Below are 24,929 nucleotides of genomic sequence, written 5' to 3' on the forward strand. Positions count from 1 at the left end.
TTGTCACTTATGGGAGCGGTATGCTAGCTGGAGCCATTTACTTCCAGTCTTTGTGCTAAGCTAGGCTAGCGGTGGGTGAGTCAGACAGAGTTACGGCACGCATGGAGATGACAAAGGTATGTATGGACTTATCTAACTCTGGGGATACGGTGAATAAGCCCCAAAAAGTTGGCGTGTTCCTTTAAATGTATATTATTTGTTCAAAGTTAAATGAATGTTAAACATTAACAAGTCTTTATCTTTACAGAATTAGACTGTTATTTTAGTTTTAGAGATAAAGACTTGTTGATGTTTAATGTTCATTTAACTTTGAAGAAACTGTTGCTAGTAAATAACGTTCATTTAAATCTACAGTAAGTTACTGGCAAACTGCTGCATAACTACTAAGGGTGTCACGATTTTAAATCAAAATCGATCGAAATTAAGTCACAAACTCAAACTTCGAATTAAAAAAATGGAATCGTCAAGCTGCCATGCCCCTGTGTCACGGCGGGTCTGCTTGCCAACCGGGGAAAAAAAATGCACGTGTTGAGTGCGACTAACATGGCAGGGAATCTTCAGGTTCAAAGTCAGATAATATGTTTCATAAAAGTCTAGTCTAAAAATGGCATAGCAACCTGTTCTTTCAAAAAAAGTACAAATTGAGAATCGAATCATGACCTTAAAATCGAAAATGTAATCGAGGATTCACAGAATCGTGACATCCCTACACTGTAAAAAAAATCCGTAGAAATTGCAGCTGGGTTGCCGGTAATTTACCGTAGATTTAAATTTATGTTATTTACTGGCAACATTTTGTTCAAAGTTGAATGAACATTTAACATTTACAAGTCTTTGTCTTTACAGAGTAAAACTAAAACAACAGCATCAAGCAAAACATTCTGGGAAACAAAATCTGAAGCAAAAAACAGAAAAAGGTTGATGATGATTTCTGGTTCCCAGAATGCTTTGCATGAGGCTGTTATTGTAAAGTTTTATTCTGTAAAGATAAAGACTTGTTAATATTAAAAATGTATTTAACTTTAAACAAACAAACTCTTGCCAGTAAATAACATAATATAAATCTACGGTAAATTACCGGCAACCCAGCTGCAATACCATTGTAATTTCTACGGATTTTTTTTACAGTGTAATAACTACAGCAATTTTTACAGTGTACACTTCAACAATGTCTCTAAAATCAATGGATATTTTGACAATAATAAGAAAACATCTAATCCAAAGTTGGTATGAAACATATGAATGGTAAATGAAAACTCTCCTGAGCTACACAAAAGACAACCTTTGAGCAAAACATTTTTCCTCTGTGATTTGTACATCATCTTTAAAAGATTTTGTTTTTTTTTTCAGAGTATGGCAGAAAAATGATTTCCTATGACAGCGGTACTATATGTTTAAGGTTTCACTGTTAGACAAGCAATATATCTTTCCTTAGGGATTCAGCCCACAGTTCTGTCCAAAGTGATAAATAGCTTAACGTTTCAGAGTTCATTCAAATGAAAGGTAACAGTAATTTCTATTTCTTACATGCATTGATTCTACATCAGATCTTAAACTAATATAACAGTGTGAACTTAAAGGCCTGAATATTATTCAGTGCATGAAAAAAAATCATGTAAATTGACACAAAAGTTTTATGATCCCATGCATGAATCGCACGAATCAGCCGCAATTTAAGTCAAAAACATCTCGCAACTTCAGACAACATGAAATTACAGTACGAACTACATGAATATAACGGAGTTTGATTTGAGTTCACGGTTTCATCGTAACCTCTCAAATCTTTCATCAATTTTGGGGCAAAAGCGAACTCATTTTGGAATTGCTTGGCCCATTACCCACTGCTGTCTGACTGATAAATTGCAGCTTGTAATTTTCTGACCAATATTTCCTATTCAATGCTGTGTAAGAGACTATTGATTGGGTAAATGTTTTAGGGGCTTTATGATGTGCTGCCAATGAGAACAAACAGCGAATTTGGAGCAGGGCGTGTCTCATTTCTCGTGCTTCTCAATGAACCAGTCAAATGTTTTTCACCCGTAAGCAATTCTGTGCTGTGTTTGTACAGGCAGATTTCTTCCGTTCCTGCTGGACAAGACAGTCAACCTGGACGCTTTAACTGAGTCTCTGAAGCCAAAGTATGACCATCAGCTTTGTCCTGGCCAAGAACCATCTATTCGGGCATCTGAGTGACATGCTAAACCACTAATCAGAAATGCATTGTTTAGGTAAGCAGAGCTGTATAGTAATAGATTATATGTAATCTGGATAACGTAATCAGATTCCAAAAATCAAGTACTTGTAATAAGATTCAACTACATTTTAAAATACTTGTTACTTTTTTATGGATTACATGATTACATTTTATTCACACTATGGCAACAATGTTCACAATAGAGGGTTTGCACTGACTTCACTTTTCCATGTGACCATGCCGAAGTTGGACTTGATAGTGACCCTAGCAACTTTTTCAGCCCACCTGTGGTCAGTGGACGTTGGCATGGACAATCCATTTACTTCTCCTTTCTGTATTTTTTGACAGTCTGTCAAACGATAGCTCAGAATTCTTGTTAAATCTGTACCACAACAGCTTTTTTCCCATTTAGACATGTTTTAACTGTGTTTTTTCGCTGATTTCACACTGTACTAGGGCTGGAACGACGCGTCGACGTAGTCGATTACGTCGATTACGTAATTACGTCGATTTGCCGGAAATGCGTCGATGCGTCGCACTGTTTACATTTTGAAATGAAGGCGGCTTCAGCTCCGACCGGGTGATACAAGTGTTATACCAAACAGACAGAACGCGATCAAAAGTGTGGGAATACTTTAAGCAGAGACCAAATAAAACACATACTGTGTAAAACTGAAATGGCATACCACAGCAGCGCAACACCTGTGTATGATCATCTTAAAAGAAGAAAACCTGGACCTCTCCGACCTCAAAATGACGAGACGTCAGCGTAAGAATTTGAACTATTACAGTAAGTTTTTATACTTACTCTATAAACAATAGAATCAATACATATTGTGCTTAATACAGCTGCGTTTACATCTTCGTTTAATACGAGCTGCGAGACGCCTGACAGACGTGACATTGCATCGCTTCTGGGCAGTATGTAGAAACAGTAAATAAAGAGCAGGACATGTTTTTATATTAAGAAGTTATGAAATAATAAGTTACTGTCACATTGAGAACTGATAGGCATGTGCCCGCGTGCACTGAAAGCCAGCTGGCAGTGCGGAGTTCCCAATGAACGTCTTTTTTGCGAATATGTGCGCAGATATTACAGAAGCTCGTCTTGTAAGGTATTCCTGACATGCGTTTATTTAAAGTAACAGCGGCGTAAACGCTGTTTATAAAATATTAGAAGATCATACTAACTGAACTTGTTTTTTACCCGGAACTTAAGAAAAGTTAAATGTTAAAGTTAAATGAGAATGCAGTGCTACTAATAGTAATAATATTAACAGTAATAATATAACCATTACATCTTATATAAGGGTTCATGAATCACAATGAACTTATTTTTACTTCAGTCTGAACTAATGCTGAGTTAATGCATGTACTAATCATAAACTAATGTTTATAATATTAATATATGCCTATTTTATTGTTTAAGGTGAATAATGCCTCTTTTAAAGTGGCACTGCCACTTTATTTTTCATGTTGAAAATTTTGGTTTGTGTGCTTGTTTAATTAAGAAAATGCTTAAATAAAATGTTAGCGTTAATGGCAGATGTTACATTTATTATTTGTTGGGGAATTATATGTATAAAAAAATCATTAGACTATTCGATTAATCGAAAAAATAATCGATGGATTAATCGGTTGAAAAAATAGTCGATAGTTGCAGCTCTACACTGTACACAAATTCTGCCATTCTGTTTTTTGCCACTCAGTGGGCGTAACTGCAGACCCTCTATTAAGTAAATATCCAATTTTTTTTCATAATAAATGTACCTACTGCTTATATACGTTTGTGATTGTTCGAGTTTTCCAGGGGAGAGAGGGAGGTGTGTGGAATCGCACAGGAGAAAAGCAACGATGAGACAAAATGCAAAATGGAGCAGCACTCACTGTCTGGATAGACACCATTTCATTTTTAAAGAAACTTGCATTTTTAAGAAACACTTCAGGTTTATTTGTGAGGTGAAATTTAAGACCTAGCAGGGTTATTGCAGTAAATTTCATGAAATTCAATATGGTTTTTGAAATGTCGCTGTTTTTGTTTTTATTTACTTAAAATCAAGTAATTATGTTTTAATTCATAAAGTGTGCTTTTGTTTTATTCAATGTGTTACTATCAGTTGACACTAATAGCAAAGTAAATCAGTGTTAGTATCAGTGGCGAAGCCAGAAATGTTTAAGGGGTGGGCCTTTATAAAACAGGGTGGGCAAAGCATCGAATGTACATAAACTGGGGGCGTGCACAACAAAGTTTTTACGCCCGTGGTGGGCGTATGTTTTTTTCCCAATGGAAGCATGGCGTTTTTCAAAACAGCCAGCAGCTGTCCATTTATTGAAAAAGCTCAGCTCGTCAATGTAAGTTCTCACACGGCCGTTTAATCACAGTGGACGAAGGGCGGGACAAATATCACAACAACCAACCGGCTCACAGCTCAAGTATCACAGCAACCAAAGCGCTATAGGCTGAAAAAACAGCTGGTATTTGGCGTCCTCCAGGCGTTTTCAGCCGCGTTTAAAAACGTTGGTGTGCACGCTACCTAAGCCAAAATTATAAAACAACTTATAAATAACCAACAGTAGCTTGTCTACAGTATATGGGCAGGTGGGGCGGTGCCTGTTTTATACAGTCTATGGGCAGTGCCACACCAAATTATGAATCCACTTGAAAACACAGAACTCAATATAAACTGAATTAGTAAAGGAATTAGTTTTTACGTTATTTACGTTACGTGAACATAGTTCCGAACAATGATTTGTCATTCCTCGTCAGCAAAATGCATGACGTGAAAGCGTCATAGGATACGACAGATTCAACAGGTAACGTTAGTGATTTGATTTTACTAAAGAACTCGTTTGAGAGATTGTTATTTAATGAGAAAATGGCCATCAAACAACATGGCGCAATACAAAATTGCATGTGTTGTCATTTAAGTGTACATTTTATTCCAACAACAGTAAATCATACAGCCTATGACACAACACAGAGTCTGCCCCCTTAAATAGTTGACTGGAGTAATACTCCTGACTATAAACTGTAAATAGTAATGACACCACTATAAACATTACGAAAATGTCTGAACTCACCTTTAGATGTCCTACTGTATTAGTCTGAGACGGGGCTTCTGGTTAAAGACGGAGAAAGTCTCGATCATAATAACAAAGTCCAATATCTTTGATCATAATATGTCCCTTCGCGCAAAGAAAAGCAGAAATACATTTCTCAGACGAGCATTTATCATCGATGAGCGTAACGTTATATGTTTTTTATACAGTATGTGGTGAAGAACAGTCTTTGACACAGCATGACGTCTTATCAAAGTAATAAGTGCTCGTTTCATTTTGACGACGTTTGAAAAGATGTCCTCAGTAATCCAACATTTCCATAAGCGATGTATAGTCTCTGTCTCCAAAAGTAAACAGACAGCAGCAGATGTCATCGTGGAAAGGCTGTTAAACGCGATGATTTGCAACTAGCTATTTTCAAATTCAGTTCAATCGCGCGTAGGCGGAACTAACAATGACTGACGAATCATATTCAACGTTTCATGTTGACAAGCGTGTGCACCGATAGGGTAAAAGAAAACTGCGAAACTGCTTGAACATGCAAACTTGCTCTTATATTTTATATTTTAATTATATTTATAATTTTATTACATATATGAAATTATAGTGTGATAAGACGTCTATTCGTAGTACTATTATTTATTTTTGTTAAATTATTTACACATTTGTCTGGAAAATGGCCTTCTGATTGGATGGGCCACAACTCAAAGTGGGCGGGCCCAGGCCCGGCCAGGCCCACCCGTAGCTTCGCCACTGGTTAGTATTCTGAAGTATTAACTGTCCATATATTGCACTTTAAAAATAAGTTTTTGTTGTTGTTAAAAAGTAATTGGATACATTTTTCCTCTTTATATATTTGAAATCAAATAAGATTTGTCAAAAGTAATCTAAATGTAATCCAGAAGTAGTCAGATTACATTAACAACGATGTGTAATCTAAGAGAGATTATAGTACTCACTACAAATTTTGTCATGTAATTCGTAATCGGTACCTGATTACAATTCATAAGTAATCTACCCAGCTCGCAATAAAGTTGAAAAAAAAAACTCATTGTTTCTAATATCAACATAAAACTGTTCATAGTCAGTGCTTTAGTTGTCCGTATTCATCTTTGGTCTTTCTGTCCTACGGTGGTGTAAATCTTGTAAATTTTATGTTTTTCCCACATTTTTATTTTTCTTGTTGATCATCGTTACCTTTTTTGCATTCCCACTTTTGTAATCCTGATATTTTCCTTTGCATTTTCTCTGTTAGTGTGTAAAATTTTCAGTAGCATTACTCTAAACAACAAGTGCATTTACAAGCCATAATTCTCTTTTAAGAGGCTTTCATTTAATTTTTACATACATGTAGATGCACATTGACACTGACCACGTTTACATGCACCCTCATAATGCGATTGGGATGTTGGCAATATTGCAATTATACTCGTGTAAATACTTCGATAAAAATAATGCGATTAAGCTCATAATCACAGCAAGTATAATCGTATTAATTTATAAACTTTTTTAAACTCTTTCACCGCCAGCATTTTTCATGATTTTCACAAACGTTTAATGCTCTTCTTCAAATATATAAACATACAATATATTAAATGAAAGAACAGACCCTCTGCTTTCAAAAAAAAAAAAAACTAAAAACGTTTCATCCTACCTTCATCAGTTCTCATTTTAACTCTCAAATATGGGTAGGTTTCTTCAAAAACACAAAATTTTGAGCAAAAAGCTGAGATATTTGCATTTTTGTAAAGGAATTTTGATAGAGATCAGATGCAGAGCGATCCTCAAAACCTACACGGACAAACAGCTGTTTGCCTTGGCGCAATACTTCCAGGTTTTATAAGTTGCACCTGGTGGATAATAGCGGTATTGTGGATTGACGAGATAACTCGTCAATGGCGGGGAAAGAGTTAATTTCAGTATGCGACCATGTAAATAGTTTAATCGCATTTATACAGCCCTAACTGAAGTATGTGTGTTTTTTCATGCAAATGAAGCGCAAATTCCTTTTAAACTTGACATTAGAAACTTTTCCACGAATCGCTATCAGCAGTCGTCTTCATCACGGCACCGAATAACGAAATGCGTCCATAAGAATGTGTTTGTCATTTAACATAAGTAAATTAAATCAGCGGACAGTAAATGTGAGTTTATCATTTGTGCTCTGCATTGGGCTATGTGTGAATAATAAGCACAAACAATAGCGAATAATCAGAAAATAAAAACTGCGTGTAAACAGTACCGTAGAGGTTAGCTCCAGTCGTGTAAACATCTTACTGCGATTAAGTCCTTACTTTGACTATTGCAAATATCTGCATTATTGGTGTACATGTAAACTTAGTCATTGTAAGCTGTGTTATTTCAGTTTTTCTCAATTGCTAAAACACTAAAACTATTTGGCTGAACAAAGTTCTCAGTTGCCTAAACTCATTAAGCTAATTGTGCAGTCTGTGGTCAGTAATTTAAACCATTTCACATGGTAAAACACAATTTGCAGATCTCACTTAGACTTTTTGGCAAAACTCTAAACACATTCTGCACTGTAATGCACATGTCATCCAAACTGTTAAACACAAGCGGCAACAATCAAATACAAATAGAGCACACATGTCATTGATTAAACACAACCACTCAAAATTGATTTAACCTGTTTCAAATGATTTGACACAACCAAAATAAGCCAGTTAACTGTTGTATAATGTAGTACAGTGCTTTGTATGCTGTATATTGTACAAGTGTATTGCACTGAACATTGTCTTTTCCTTTTGTTAACAGCACTGACTGCTCAACAAATTTTGACTGGTTGCAGGTTCATATCAAGAAAGAACAAGAAATACTGCATCACAGAAACAAAGGACAAGTTTGAATACAATGCAGGGTACAGTACTGTAAAAATAGGGGTACAAGGAGGAAAAATAGCAAAAAAATTGCAAAGAGCAAAGCAGAGTAATTTCTGATCAATTTCGAGCTACTATGATGGAACATGATTTCATTCATCAAAATATATTGACGGAAAAATAAGAAAATTGTTTTGAGATTACAGTTTTTCCTCAGTTACTTGGAGCATTTCTCGAATCATTCTTAAAATTTCTCAGAACAATTCATACAAACTGAACAACATCATGGATGTCCTGCAAAAGCATGTAACTTGTTCAAAATCCTTAGTTCATCTCTAAAAAGTAAATTTTTACATCAGTGAACATGTCAGTCCCATCAAAATGGTAAGTTCTTGTGTCATTGTTCATAAACAAATGTTTAGCCATGTTGTCAATATACTGTGTCCTCAATTATACTGTACGTGTCAGTATTTTTTTTCATGTAAACTGTGGATGAATTAATTTTTTTACCTTTTTTCTGTAAACAAATTACACAAATTGTGATTTTGAAAAAAAAATTTTTTACAGTACAAATAAAAAAATACAAAATTAGAAAGGATCACTGTACACTGTAAATGTCCAATTGTCTGGAACTTCCAATCAGGATTTGAGAACTATATGTTTTGAACAATGTGTTTTCTATTTTTTGGTGTATTGTTTACTCACTGTTTGATACTGTATATAATTTTGATCACTTTGTTTATGATTTGAGAGCAGTATCTGATTTTGAACTGTTTTGATAGCAGTGTTTTGAACACAGGTAAAATTGTTTTGATAGCAGTGTTTTGAACACAGGTAAAACTGTTTTGAGCAGTGTTTCATTTTGAACACAGGTAAAACTGTTTTGAAAGCAGTCCTTTGAACACAGGTAAAACTGTTTTGATAGCAGTGTTTTGAACACAGGTAAAACTGTTCTAAGAGTAGTGTTTGATTTTGAACACAGGTAAAACTGTTTTGAAGCAGTCCTTTGAACACAGGTAAAACTGTTTTAAGAGCAGTGTTTTGAACACAGGTAAAACTGTTCTAAGAGTAGTGTTTGATTTTGAACACAGGTAAAACTGTTTTGAAAGCAGTCCTTTGAACACAGGTAAAACTGTTTTGATAGCAGTGTTTTGAACACAGGTAAAACTGTTCTAAGAGTAGTGTTTGATTTTGAACACAGGTAAAACTGTTTTGAAAGCAGTCCTTTGAACACAGGTAAAACTGTTTTAAGAGCAGTGTTTTGAACACAGGTAAAACTGTTCTAAGAGTAGTGTTTGATTTTGAACACAGGTAAAACTGTTTTGAAAGCAGTCCTTTGAACACAGGTAAAACTGTTCTAAGAGTAGTGTTTCATTTTGAACACAGGTAAAACTGTTTTGAGAGCAGTGTTTGACTTTGAACACAGGTAAAACTGTTTTGATAGCAGTGTTTTGAACACAGGTAAAACTGTTCTAAGAGTAGTGTTTGATTTTGAACACAGGTAAAACTGTTCTAAGAGTAGTGTTTGATTTTGAACACAGGTAAAACTGTTTTGAAAGCAGTCCTTTGAACACAGGTAAAACTGTTCTAAGAGTAGTGTTTCATTTTGAACACATGTAAAACTGTTTTTAGAGCAGTGTTTTGAACACAGGTAAAACTGTTTTGAGAGCAGTGTTTGACTTTGAACACAGGTAAAACTGTTTTAAGAGCAGTGTTTTGAACACAGGTAAAACTGTTCTAAGAGTAGTGTTTGATTTTGAACACAGGTAAAACTGTTTTGAAAGCAGTCCTTTGAACACAGGTAAAACTGTTCTAAGAGTAGTGTTTCATTTTGAACACATGTAAAACTGTTTTGATAGCAGTGTTTTGAACACAGGTAAAACTGTTCTAAGGGTAGTGTTTGATTTTGAACACAGGTAAAACTGTTTTGAAAGCAGTCCTTTGAACACAGGTAAAACTGTTTTAAGAGCAGTGTTTTGAACACAGGTAAAACTGTTCTAAGAGTAGTGTTTGATTTTGAACACAGGTAAAACTGTTTTGAAAGCAGTCCTTTGAACACAGGTAAAACTGTTTTAAGAGCAGTGTTTTGAACACAGGTAAAACTGTTTAGAGAGCAGTGTTTGACTTTGAACACAGGTAAAACTGTTTTGATAGCAGTGTTTTGAACACAGGTAAAACTGTTCTAAGAGTAGTGTTTGATTTTGAACACGGGTAAAACTGTTTTGAAAGCAGTCCTTTGAACACAGGTAAAACTGTTTTAAGAGCAGTGTTTTGAACACAGGTAAAACTGTTCTAAGAGTAGTGTTTGATTTTGAACACAGGTAAAACTGTTTTGAAAGCAGTCCTTTGAACACAGGTAAAACTGTTTTGATAGCAGTGTTTTGAACACAGGTAAAACTGTTCTAAGAGTAGTGTTTGATTTTGAACACAGGTAAAACTGTTTTGAAAGCAGTCCTTTGAAAACAGGTAAAACTGTTCCAAGAGTAGTGTTTCATTTTGAACACAGGTAAAACTGTTTTGAGAGCAGTGTTTGACTTTGAACACAGGTAAAACTGTTTTGATAGCAGTGTTTTGAACACAGGTAAAACTGTTCTAAGAGTAGTGTTTCATTTTGAACACAGGTAAAACTGTTTTGAAAGCAGTCCTTTGAACACAGGTAAAACTGTTCTAAGAGTAGTGTTTCATTTTGAACACAGGTAAAACTGTTTTGAGAGCAGTGTTTGACTTTGAACACAGGTAAAACTGTTCTAAGAGTAGTGTTTGATTTTGAACACAGGTAAAACTGTTTTGAAAGCAGTCCTTTGAAAACAGGTAAAACTGTTCCAAGAGTAGTGTTTCATTTTGAACACAGGTAAAACTGTTTTGAGAGCAGTGTTTGACTTTGAACACAGGTAAAACTGTTTTGATAGCAGTGTTTTGAACACAGGTAAAACTGTTCTAAGAGTAGTGTTTCATTTTGAACACAGGTAAAACTGTTTTGAAAGCAGTCCTTTGAACACAGGTAAAACTGTTCTAAGAGTAGTGTTTCATTTTGAACACAGGTAAAACTGTTTTGAGAGCAGTGTTTGACTTTGAACACAGGTAAAACTGTTATAAGAGTAGTGTTTTGATTTTGAACACAGGTAAAACTGTTTTAAGAGCAGTGTTTTAAACACAGGTAAAACTGTTTTATAAGCAGTGTTTGATTTTGAACACAGGTAAAACTGTTCTAAGAGCAGTGTTTGATTTTGAACACAGGTAAAACTGTTCTAAGGGCAGTGTTTGATTTTGAACACAGGTAAAACTGTTCTAAGAGCAGTGTTTGATTTTGAACACAGGTAAAACTGTTCTGAGAGCAGTGTTTTGAACACAGGTAAAACTGTTCTGAGAGCAGTGTTTTGAACACAGGTAAAACTGTTCTAAGAGCAGTGTTTGATTTTGAACACAGGCAAAACTGTTCTGAGAGCAGTGTTTTGAACACAGGTAAAACTGTTTTATAAGCAGTGTTTGATTTTGAACACAGGTAAAACTGTTTTGAAAGCAGTCCTTTGAACACAGGTAAAACTGTTTTGAGAGCAGTGTTTGACTTTGAACACAGGTAAAACTGTTTTGATAGCAGTGTTTTGAACACAGGTAAAACTGTTCTAAGGGCAGCGTTTGATTTTAAACTGAGGTAAAACTGTTTTGAGAGCGTGAATGAATTTCCTTAACTGGTTTGTATTAAACACTTGACACAAATATAGACATAGATGCTGAAATGGTGTTAAGAAATAAACAAACAGAAACCTGCTGTTTAAATGGTTATGCTGATATAATTTGTAACGAACAAAACTTGATTTAGAAAGAAGCAAGGAAAATCTGTTTCCCTCTAATGAAGCACAGGAGAAGATCCTGCTAAACACTCTCCCTACAGTATTTTGTCTCGCGCCTTACGCCTGCCAGGAACTAAAAGCTTTCTCATCTCGCGCTCGTTCCAGACTCATGCTTCTCTCATTCACTTCTTCCTGCAGCAGTATAAGAGACGGACGGTTCGCCGGTCTTCTGAAGCATTTCTTAATTACTTTCAGATGAGAGCTGACAGTGAGCGCTCTCTGTGATTAACTGGACCCAGCTCATTCCTCCAAAAGCCTTTAGAAAATAAAGGAGCGCAGTTATGGACCATTGTCATGATATCATTCTCCATTTCATCATAGCTTTCTGCCACCTCAAATGAAGTTTGTCCCAATGATTTTGCTCCTAGTGGGTCATTTTTTGTTAAATAGATGTTTAGGTACTAAGAGTTTGTCAAATTGAAATGTGCCAGAGGAAACAAACGCTACAGTAGGAGAGGCAGAGCACCTGTTTAGACTGTCTGGTTATTTAAGCAATATAATAATTTATGTCTAGTACACTCTTAAAAATGAAGATGCTATAAAAGGTTTTTCACATCGATGCCATTCAAAAAACATTCTTCCACTACATATAAACTTGTGTGCAACTTAGAAGAAACATTTTTAGCTGTATGGTTCCTTTTGGCAGGGTTTTTTTTACTTTTTTGTCAGCTGAACGCCCTTGACCTAAATTATTTACTTGAAGTACACCCTAAGATTTTACATCCATAAATATTTCCGTAATTCAATACCACATTTGCATGTTTAACTTAATTTACTTTTTGCTTTCATCTGCTTTTTTATCAGTAGTTTTTTACATTACTTTATTATTATCCGTTATTGGACCTTCATCTGGTAATTTTTCATCAACCCCCTGCAATTCCCCTGTTACCCCAGTTTGAGAAACCTGTTCTATGTCTTCATGAATTTGATGTAGCGATTGTCTTATTTTCCTTGTCGTGACATACTTTTGAGTGAAATGGCTTCTGAAATAAGAAAGGAAGGGTGGGCATGTTAGCTTCATGCTATATCATGCTAACTTTGTGCTAAATTATGCTAGCTTCATGCTAAAGCATGATAGCATCAAGCTAGATTCATGCTAAATCACGCTAACTTTGTGCTAAATCACGCTAGCTTCGTGCTAAAGCATGATAGAATCAAGCTAGCTTCATGCTAGATCATGCCAGCTTCATGCTAAATCATGCTAACTTCGTGCTAAATTATGCTAGCTTCATGTTAAATCATGATAGCATCAAGCTAACTTCATGCTAAATCACGCTAGTTTTATGTTAAATCATGGTAACATCATGCTAGCTTCATGCTAAATCATGCTAACTTTGTGCTAAATCATGCTAAATTCGCGCTAAATCATGCTAACTTCGTGCTAAATCATGCTAACTTCGTGCTAAATCATGCTAACTTTGTGCTAAATCATGTTAACATTGTGCTAAATCATGCTGACATCATGCTAGATTCATACTACCAGATAAAATGTTAAACCAAACATCTTAAAAAGTCCACATTAAACCTGTTGAACTTTTGTCTAACTGTTTTATACATTCAGGACAGGATTTGTCAAGCCAACATAAAGTTTGTCTACAGTTCTTATTAATATGCACATCCACAATCATTACGATTTGCTTTCACTCCGAGACGTTGGGGTTATGGGTGGGGGTTAATTCATGTTTTTAAAATAATCATATGTTTTATATGATTAATTTCATTCTAAATATCAACGGTAAAACACATACAAATTGTACCTGGTTTTCAGGAATTGGCTAGTTTTTAAAGCATTTTTCTTATTCAAATATATATAGGGATTTTCAAAAATTATTTCAACAAGCTCGAGGATCGACAACACTGACGCACACAAAAAATCTATCAAGTTTAACAGAAGTAACAGAGTGCAATTTCTCATAAATGTCTAAACTTAGTATGGGCAGGTTTCACAGCCAGGATTAAAACTTTAGCTTACTCATACATTTGAAATGTAATTCATTATACCACTTTCAGAAATACATCATATATACCTGCACAATTGTTTTTGACACTGAAAGGTCACTTCACACACAAACACACAAACACACACACAAACACAACACTACCTTGGAGACTAAAACAGGAAGATACTCGATAAAGCAAAATAAAGTATGTATAAATGTCATGTTTTTCTCTGAGGGACACTGTATTCTACCACTGAAAATATTGCCATGTGTTTTAGGAGGCTATGGATTATTAATTCCTGGTCACATAATATTACACTGAACAAAGAGCTTATTGAATGGACAACAAACCACAGGATCTGATACAGCACCAGTAAATGCCACACAGGCCTGAATAGTGTTCAAATGTTATAAAGACTAAATGCTTGCTTAAACATTTCTAAGCATCGGCCACTGTCAAAGAATAAAGACACAGCTACAAAATATTGTGCGCTGACAGCGGGATTGCTTCAAGCACACACTTATAGCAGTTAAACAGCACAGAGATTATTTTAGTTATTACCCTGAGGTCAAAGCAAAAAGTCTTGCATTAAGTTTAGTCTTATTACAATATACAGTAAGCGAGCTTTTCTCTAACAAAACAGTGGCCAAAACAATAAAAACACACATGCATATAAACTTGAGTTGAGCTGAAAAGAAACAAACATCAAATTACTGCTTTAAAATGTCTTGATGTAAATAAACCGACGTGTTCTGCTGTCGCAGTTTAATGAAAACCATTCAATATCAAACCATCTAAACACAATCCCACGTTCAAAGTGACTGGAATGCAAAAGAAGTGTCAACGTTTCTGAATCTGTAATAACCTTATAAGCAATATTTTTAACAGACATCAATGAACTGAATAAAAACTTTCTCCTCCGGGAGCGAAGAGCTTCACACAGACCATAGAGTACTTGATATTAAGATGTTTTTCTCATGATGACATTTAAAAAACACTCTTTGGGAATGCAGTGCAAGGTGGTAGGTGTTTTTTAAAATTAATTATATATCAGTACAACTCACAAAAAAATAACAAAACGCTTTAAGCATGTTAGATTTACCCAAGTTCTGGATGTTTTAATGCATATACTACTTTCATGGGAACTAAAATTCTTTCATCCGGTGATCTTCAGGTTATTATTTTGATAACTCACGTAGAAGCTTCTCAAGTACCAATGCAGAACGGCATAAATATGTGACCCTGGACCACAAAAACATCAAAAGAGTCAATTGAGATTTATACATAATACCTGACAGCTGGAAAAATAAGCTTTCCATTAGGATAGGACAATATTTGATTGAGATACAAAAATCTGGAATCTGATGGTGCTAAAAAGTGAAATATTGAGAAAATCGCCTTATCAACACATATTACTAATGATATACATTTTTTACATATTTACGGTAGGAAATTTACAAAATATCTTTATGGAACATGATCTTTACTTAATATCTAGATTTTTTGGTATAAAATGTCAATGTATTGTTGGCTATTGCTACAAATATACTCATGCGACTTTTGACTGGTTTTGTGGTCCAGCCATGGTAACATTTATAGATCAAACATATGTTTTACACACACATATTCGTTTTACCAGAATACTTTGCATAATATGGATCGGATCAGTATTGAAAGTAATCTTCATATTAACTTTTTCTATGATATGGGTACATGCCCTCAATATGCTTACGTTAAAGTTCTTTCTGTGTTTTTAAAGCTTTGATTGTGTTTACAGTGCGCAATATAACATGTGTTCATGTTTCACGTGTAAAAAACACGGTATTTTCCACACAATTTACTTATCTGTATATTGCGGTTTTTACTGTCCTCAAAACAGGCTTCCTTGTTGTATGAAGTCCCTCCTTCAGAAATACGTATCGAGTTCTGATTGTGTAGTTTGTTTAGTGTGTTGTGATTCGATAGCAGCTTAGCTTAGCAGAGCTGCTTGAGCCAAAGCTGGCGACTGATGTATTCCTGTGGGCGGAGTTTAGTAAAAAAAAAAAACGGTTTACTGACGTCATTAAAGCAGGAAATAGATGCCTGTAGTCCAAACCGGCCGTTCGTTGTAGGCTTTGAAAGAGGAATTTTATTAAAGAAAATATATCGCCTGAAAGAGAAGCTTTATTATTTTACAGGGATTATTTATGCTATTACAGCAACATTACACACTAACTAGGGTTTAAAAATTAGATAAGGAAGAACATGACCTTTAAAATAAAGTTTTCAATGATGTCTGACCTTAAAGGTGCAGTGTGTAAATTTTAGAAGCATCTAGTGGTGAGGTTGCAAATTGCAACTAACGGCTCAATACACTGCTCACCCCTCGCTTTTGAAACACATAGAGAAGCTACAGTAGCCGTCACCGGTAAAACATGTCATCGTCAGAGACAACTTAGTAAAAAAAGTTTGTCTGTTAAAGGTTTCTGTAGAAACATGGCGGCACAAAATGGCGACCTCCACGTAAGGGGACCCTACATACCCTGTGAATGTAGATAAAAACGTCTCATTCTAATGTAATAAAAACATAACGGTTCATTATAAAAAGGTCTTTATACACCCCTGATAATATAGTTTTGTATATTATTTTGCATTTCTGTCAAGAGATCCTTCTAAAAATTACACACTGCACCTTTAAGAAAACCACACACCACTTTGTAAATGGATTATTATAATTTGATGGGAATGATCGGCTGGTGGTACTAAATATGGAAATTTTTGCAATATAGTTTGATTCTGTACTTATAGCCACTATCACGGCATTACTAATGGCTTCAATCAATAGCAAACGCTAATACATTGTCAGAAAATGCAGGGCTCAACATTAAGGACCCAGAGCAAGCATGAGAGACGTTCGGGCCAGTAAAATGTATTGTCACTTGCCCGATCGGCCCAGTGCTTTACCCTCAGTCACTAAAATATATTTTCATCAATGTATATTATTTAACATCTTGGAAGGAGACATTTACTTGGGTAAAACACGACGAAAGAAACAATGCAACATTTTGCACAGTTTGTTGTCAGTTTAGAGATAAAGCAGAAAAGTTGGGAGCCTTTTTTCGTTGGAACGTTTTTGTATATGTATACAAATATATTTTACATTTATATTGTTATTTTTAAATATGTGACACTGACATTTTTTTATTGGGGCCAGTAAAAATTTTGGCAGGCCAAGTGAAAACCTGAACCACTGGCCCAAACGGGTCAGTATAAAAAATGATGTGCGTTGAGCCCTGAATGGTCAATAAACAATCCCAATCTCTCACTGTGGCAGTACCCTTAAAAAAGGTCCTTATTTGTACAATTTAGGTACAGGTGTGTATACATTTGGTACCAATATGAACTCTTTTGAAAGGGTACTGCCCCAGTGACAGCAAATGCTGGGTACACACCAAAAGATAATCAGGCTTATTTTGGGCCGATTTCCCCCCTTCCGACAATCCTAGCTATGTCCCGATTATCATGATGGTTCTATAGATTATCTTATCAGATTTTCCCTTGTTGTGAGGTCTGTAAAGAGAGCTCTGGAAGAACGTCGGAGCCGCCCCGATCACGAATCTAGTATATATTAAATATATGTTTGATATTTACGAGACTTTGGTTAAAAAAATCTGTTTGTGTGAGGTGTGCTGTCTTTGACACATCATGGCACACCACACACTATAGGAGCAGAATGTTAAATCTAGGATTTTTTTATCCTCATGTTTGTGGTCTATCACATTTTGAAAATCTTATAAGTATTAAAATCTTTTGATGTGTACCCAGCATAAAGGACGATTTTGGAAAAAGATATTGGTGAACATTACATAAGTTTTTAATATATGCATGAAGTGAGAAAACAATGCACAAAATGCACTTAGTATCACATTTTGTCCCAAAATAAGTAAAGAAAATTACAGGTGGACAAACTTTCCGTCTCACCTCATTATTTTTCTGCAATGTCTTTTCTCAGCAATATTGCATAAGCGAGAGTGTGGCTATCCTGACATTCAGTAACAGCAGGTCTGCAATTGTGATGTTGTTTACAAAAAAGGAACAAACTGATATCAAGCAACTTACATTCAAATGTATTATGGCCAATTATTTTGATCCGCCAAAACAAAATGTGTTTTTAAATGAAGCTAAGACAGAATTAACTATCAGACAGTCTGTCTATGAACACAGACAAGGAGAGTAAAGCAAACAGTGATGCTAAATACCAACACACCTTAAATATTCTTTATCCAATCAGATGAGAGCACAATGTTGTACACTCACATTTAATGATATAATAATGGTTAATGCACTTCTATTTTCTCTTTGAAAGCTTGTGAATCAAGCAAAGGTTATGCAACCATTATTTCATAATACTAAACTCTTTATGAGACTGCATGGAGGTCATTCAATAAAACGAAACACATGGGTTCAAGTTTACACCATCCTTGTTAAGCCACAACAAACACATGACGAAACTTAAACTACTGTATACTGTTTGAATGATGTTAATAAGACCTTTAAAAGTCATTTTTAAAACACAGCTGACACGCGTCCAATCCGATAGAGCTGCTTATCTACGATTCGCTTGCGAGTCAACAGCAGCTGCTGGATTTGGCTGATGATGAGAAAATTACAACATAATTACATTTGACATTAATGAAAGATCACAGAGCATCCCCTTCTGTCTGCCAACTATTTCAATATATTCCAAGACTGATTTTAACCAAGCAATAAATAGTCAATACAGTATACATTCCTCAGGGAATACCAAATTTATTTCTAAACTTAAAGGGATATCAAAATCCAAACCCAAAAATGAAAAATCTTTTACTCCCCGTCATGCCATTCCAGATCTTATCATCTGACTTTCTTCTCTGTGAGATGTGTAAAGCAGCATTATGCAAGGTTTTATGTCTATGACGCCAAACAGCATCAGTTTGTGTGTAACTATTAATCTGTGAGCTAAAGGTGATAAAAGCAATTTCAATAATAAAACGGACTTATATTTCCATCTGTTCCTCGTAAGGTTTAACAAACTCTCATGCAAAACAAAACAAAAGTCATACAAATTCGAAACAATATAGGGGGGAACTAAACTATATAAAGGAGTAGACCTGCAAGGGAGATTAAAAACATAAACGTGCTTTGGGTAAAAATATCCGTTTAAACAACCAAATAACTTTAAGTAAGCATTGAGCATATTTTCTCTAAGACTCTGTGACATTCTTGGCAAACTTCTCATGGCCTTTCAAAGCCAAAGGATTGTCTGCTGTGTGGTTGTACTTTGACAGGAGACTATTAATGCATTCAGCTGCAGTAAAATATCATAAAAGCCAAAAGACTTGAATACAAAAACAGGCTGTAGTCCAGAGCCCATATGTCCTTTGGTGAAAACGATCTCATTATATAAAACGTGAATATTTGTCCTTTTCTCTGCTTTATGGACAGAGCTGAAGAGATCTGATCTGAGGTCAGATCCAACTATTCAGACATCACAATGACAGTTCAATTACATGCTAATCAGTGAATCCTCTTACCTGTCTTTAAAGCTTTCCTATAAACCTTGAGCGATCCCAATTTGATTCAGTGATTGAGCTCTAAAAACCCATGAAACGCTTTAGCGCGCACACACAATCTTCTTTACTGTTATATTTTTTGCATGATGGCACCTCCGAGTGAACCTGCCTTCAGATGGACCTCCAAAGCACCATAAACACATCTAATGATCCTGAACATTTTCAAGTGAGCTTATACCAAAGCTAATATCTGATTAATAAAGTGACAGAATTGATCAAATCAACTGCTAATATGTTTTGGTTTGTGGTGTTGCTTTTTCCAAATGTGGAATCCAAATACATTCCCATAAAATGCGATGCTGTTCCTTGGGTACTAAATGGTTCTTCACAGTGATGCCATGAAAAAAGCATATATTCTTCTACGAAGAACACTATATTTTATAACATTTTATAAAACCTTTAGAGAAAATTAGAAATATGATGAAACACCTGGGGCCTCATTTATCAAGCGTTCGTACGCACAGAAGTGTGCGTAAAGTGTGCGTAGGAACAGTTTTACGCAAAGTGTGGAATTTATCAAATTGCACTTATACGTAGAAATGTGTGTAAATATACGCACACCTCGGAGTATGCGTACGCAGAGCATCTAGTGGTAGAATAGCGATACTACACAGGACCTTCCATCCCCAGCGTTAAAAGAACACTTTGTCTATTTATTATCCACCCCAAGGTGTTAAAAATGATTACTGTTAATAAAGTAACTGCAAATCAGTGTTGAAGCTAATTAATGAAATTAGTGTCTAACCCTATGTAAGAAAGCTCCGTCAAATGCTTGACACAGTGCAATGGCTTATCTTGCATTATTGAAAGACTTGGCAAATAATCCATTCCGCCGGGAGCGCGTTTTCAAAGATCGCGCCGATGATGATGGTTATGCGGCTGTCCAAGTTCTTTCATTGTCTGTCCTCCTACAGTTGGACTGATTTCACGTCGGTGTGCTGTGACGCGTTTTTTTTTTTTTTTTGGCTGATAATTTAATGTCAAACCACTTTTTTATTTCTAGAAGTGTTCTCATGCCCAATGGAATTAAACTCACTGGTAACATGTTCCCATGCAGATTTGTTTTCTTTTGTTAGTCATTCCTCCCGTACTAAGTGAACCAAACAGATGTGTTATTAACCTCATCCACCAGTAACTCAATTTCTGTGTCTGTAAAGTTCCTCTTTTACGCTCTCTTTGCCATTATTGCTATGAGGGAAAAAGCACAACCACGTGACTTATAACGGGAGGTGTTGTCACCATATATGGTTCATCGGAGGCGTTTCGGAATGCAAAAGACCATGAACGTGCACGAGCATGGTGCTTAAGAACACTTGGGATTTATCATCAAGGATTACTTACTGATGTGCGTACGAACCACGTGCGCACGTTTGATAAATCCCGATTTTTTTGTACTTAGGCACATTCTAAATTTCATTCGTAGGTACAAATATAGAGCATTTTCTACGCAATGTTGATAAATGAGGCCCCTGGAATATTTCTTAATAAATTGACATACAGAAAAATTGTCAAAAATGATCTCTAGCTGTCACTGGGGCAGTACCCTTTTCGATTTACACATAAAGAGTCCATATTAGTACTTCAAAAGGTACATACTGGTACCTGGTAAAAACATACCTAAATGGAACATATTAGTGCATTCGTTTCAAAGGGAATTGCCCAAGGGACAGATTGGGACCCTTTCTTTTCCGAAAGCGTATTGCCACCCAGGAAAAACCATCAAATACCAGAAGAGAAAAATGTACTGCTTATAATGACTGTACTGCATTACTGCAGGTTCAATCCAAGTTTAAGTGTTTTGCACAAGTGCGCAACGGTGATTCACCAACACTTGGGTTTGAACCTACAGCCTGTCAGCTACACGCCCGGATCTTTAACTACTACACCACCCCCTCCCTCTCTGCCAAATGCGTGACGCGAGCGCTGCCGTCTGTCCGCGACGCGTCTGAATCGCTCGCAGCGCAACATTGTAACGGACGCATGCAACACGTCCGTTCGGAAAGAGCGCGCTGGTGCTGATGCTGCGACACCTCGTATACAGCATCCTTTCACAGCAACAGTATGGATCATGACGGCTTTTCTCATCCGCGTCTTATAAAACTTCTCTATATTTGGTTTGTTCAATTTAATGACCGCGTTTTACATCGTATGCGCATCTTAACGTGATCACCTCCGTTTTTAATATTCGTGGGAAGCGAAAACCTGACACCTAACTCTGTTTTTCGGAGTTATGCGTTTGAATTCAACTCAGATTCAATGAACTGACGCTTTTCGATTTACTTGCATTCTTTCTTGGCATCACCAAAAGAAAAGCGCAGAGGGGATTTCTGAAGTCGGGGACTGAATTGGCTTCTAACATCCAAGTGGAAGACAAGCTGTGCAATGGGTAAGAAATAAAGCACTAAACATTTTCTCTCGTTCTGTTAAATGAACATGTCGTCGGATTGCCGTGACAAACAGCCTTTCACACGTGCCATGCGAATTGCACTTAAATCTTGCGTTGCAAATACAATAATTACGCAATGTGTTTTTGAAAGCGCTCAATGAATGTGAGCTGCGTGCATATGCAATTGTTTTGCATTCATTTCATTTCACTGGGCTATCAATTTCTCCACCAGACTTCTGCCTGTTCTGTTCCTCCTCCATGATCATTAATCACTAAACACATTCATCCACTCAAATGCCAGAGATGTAGTTTATAGAGAAATATAGAGATTCAATGTTGTATAAGTATCAGACTTTGTACAGAATTCGCTTTGTCATCCCAAATATGTAAAGAACACTAAAAATATTCTAGCATACAATCTATTTTTACATGGTTTTGTTGCAATTAAGTCCTTATTAATGGTCAAATTGACAGGTACATATCTTGAAAATTCTGCAAGTAACAGGTGCAGCGAAAGATCATGCAGTTCAAAGGGTCATTTTTACAGATGTACGTTACGTATGTCATATTACATGCACTGAAACGCCCTGTGATTTGTCTGACTCATATAAAAGTGAAGCTTTTACAGTGGTGTAATTGGTCTCTTGATGGCAGTGCAGTGGAATATGATAGAGATCATCTGGAAATCTTCACATTCTGGACTTTTCCAAGGTTTCCTGGGCTTCAATTCTACAGTACATTTCTGCTATCCTTTCCATTGAAATCCACAAGTAGTTTAATCCTTGTAGCCACTTCACAATCAATTAAGGCAGCGTATTAGTGAGCATCCACGGACATCGCCGACTCCTTACGCAGCTTCCGTACGAGGTATAAATAGACATCTATCCCGGCAGTTACTGTACTCGGTCTCTGGCAGTCACTACAGATGTCCTCGAATACCCTGATGGGTCGTGATTAACCTCTAACATCCAGAATTCATTTTACTATACATGACAGATAATCAATTTCAATTCATATAAAAAAGTCAGAACCTGATGGAAGTTCTTACAGCTCTTATAATAAGGTTTTAAGCACGATATATCATACATCCTTGATTTAGTGTCGGTTAGAAACAATAAAATTTTGGCCATGGCCTAATCGAATTTAAGCTCAACCAGCAATTGTGTTGAAGGTCCCGCCTACTTGGACTTGTCTGGATGACACTTGAGGTCCTCCTACAAACATGTGCTTCGAAGTTTACTACAGTACATCTGAAAATGCAGAGAATTCTCACACCATTCTGAAACCATTTCCCGCGGCAATATATGTGCCGTATTATGTTGACATGAATAATACATCATCAAGCCGCATATCTAAATGTACATCTAATATATGCAAAATAAAACACGAATGCATGGTCTATTAAGATTCATTAAATTTAATGCTGACAATAAAATGCATTACATCTTCAAGACTCCGGGGCATGAAGGGTATCTGTGCATATGGCACAAATCTAAGACTATTAGGAATATTCAGAATTTCCATTCACGCACAACAGATCAGCACTAATACAGTTCACCAGATCTACTACAGCAAATAACACTAATGCACATTTATATAAACAGTGTTACCATTGGGATACCGGGGGAGATGTTCTGGTGGGTGAACTTGACCTTCAGCCCCCACAAGCTCCTTAAAAATGGATAATGAAGTCATCCATAACACACCTTAGGAACACAATCATCTTTTGATGTATGCACCTCTCACTTTTTAAAATCTAATCAATTCCTTTAAAATAAAATCCATTTTCTTGTTAAACATCTGAAATGTGTCGAATTACAGAAGCAAGATGGGATATGAGTGCTTTTAATGCCGACTTCAAAAGCAAATGCTACGGGGAAAGACGGGGTTGAATGGTTCCTAATTTCCACCGCACCATTCAAAGAATAACTCACGCTACCATAAGATGTTTTCATCCTTTCCTCAGGCATAGTTTGGTTTGACCTCTCTTTCCACGGCCTGTGTTTCAATCATCTGAGACTGGATGATGTATAAAAGAGTTCAATTAGGATTAGCTATGCATTTAATGTTATACTCTGAGGACAGAAGAAAAACATTCAAAAAAGTCAATGCAACAATGCAGCCCTTAATGGGTTCCCTGCTTGTCCTCATGAACTTGAAATGCACTATATGGACACAAGTATTGGGATGACTACTTCTTATGAACTGATTTGACTACTTAAAAGCCCCTATTTAATTTTTCATGATTTTACATTTCTTTCGGTGCGAGTTAGTATATGAAGAGCTCTTTTCCAAAACGCTATAAATCCATTTCAATAGTTTTCAGAAAAAGTAATTTTTTTACCTAGACCCACACATTTTGTGAATATTCAATTTATTCTGTTAAAATTGTTTTTTTTTTTGCTCAGTCTGAACATGTTGAATAATGATTATTCAATCAAACAAAAATATTTTTGATTATAAATTCAAAGTTATTTTTTTTTCAAAACGCTATGAATCCATGATTTTTTTACCATAAATGTATGTTTTTTTTCTTTAAAAAAAAAAAAAACACAAATAAGAGAACATGCAACATATACTCACTCAGGGACTCTTCATACTATAAATGAATAAGTAAATTATTCAGATTGTGATATACATTGGAGCCAGTATGAAATAAACAGAATTACACATAACTAACTTGCTATTACTTGCTCCACCATTTCAGTTTTCTCCTTAGCAGGACGTTAGGAACCTCTTTTGCTTTATATATTTCACATCTCTCTCTCTCTCTCTCTCTCTCTCTCTCTCTCTCTCGTCTACACACAGTTTGTATTAACCTCACACGCACACACAGCGAACTCCCGCACACACAGCGAACTCCCCTCGATCTGCTCTCAATGACATACCATGTAACAATGCGCTCATAATGTCCAATCCAAAAAGCACAACTTATCCCTGCATTGTTCACTAGCCACATTTTGTACTTAAGCACTACACACAATCTACAATAGTACCTTATCATGGTCAATGTATCAAATGCCAGTCTGTCTATCAGCAGGCTATCAAACTATTCAGTACTTTTCATGT

At 35.9% G+C, this 24,929-nt stretch overlaps 1 protein-coding gene across 2 annotated transcripts in view; it reads left to right on the top strand.

The window, feature by feature from the left end:
• Positions 1 to 21,455: 21,455 nt before the first annotated feature.
• Positions 21,456 to 24,929, top strand: part of lrrtm4l2 (leucine rich repeat transmembrane neuronal 4 like 2) — a 40,334-nt gene continuing 36,860 nt past the window's right edge. For both annotated transcript variants that reach the window (XM_065248225.2, XM_065248224.2), the window contains exon 1: positions 21,456 to 21,860. In XM_065248225.2, coding sequence (XP_065104297.1) covers positions 21,857 to 21,860 — 4 coding nt within the window. In that variant the 5' untranslated portion in view covers positions 21,456 to 21,856. The remainder of the gene's footprint in view (positions 21,861 to 24,929) is intronic.

Source organism: Paramisgurnus dabryanus, chromosome 11, assembly GCF_030506205.2.
Source record: "Paramisgurnus dabryanus chromosome 11, PD_genome_1.1, whole genome shotgun sequence".
Lineage (NCBI taxonomy): Eukaryota > Metazoa > Chordata > Actinopteri > Cypriniformes > Cobitidae > Paramisgurnus > Paramisgurnus dabryanus.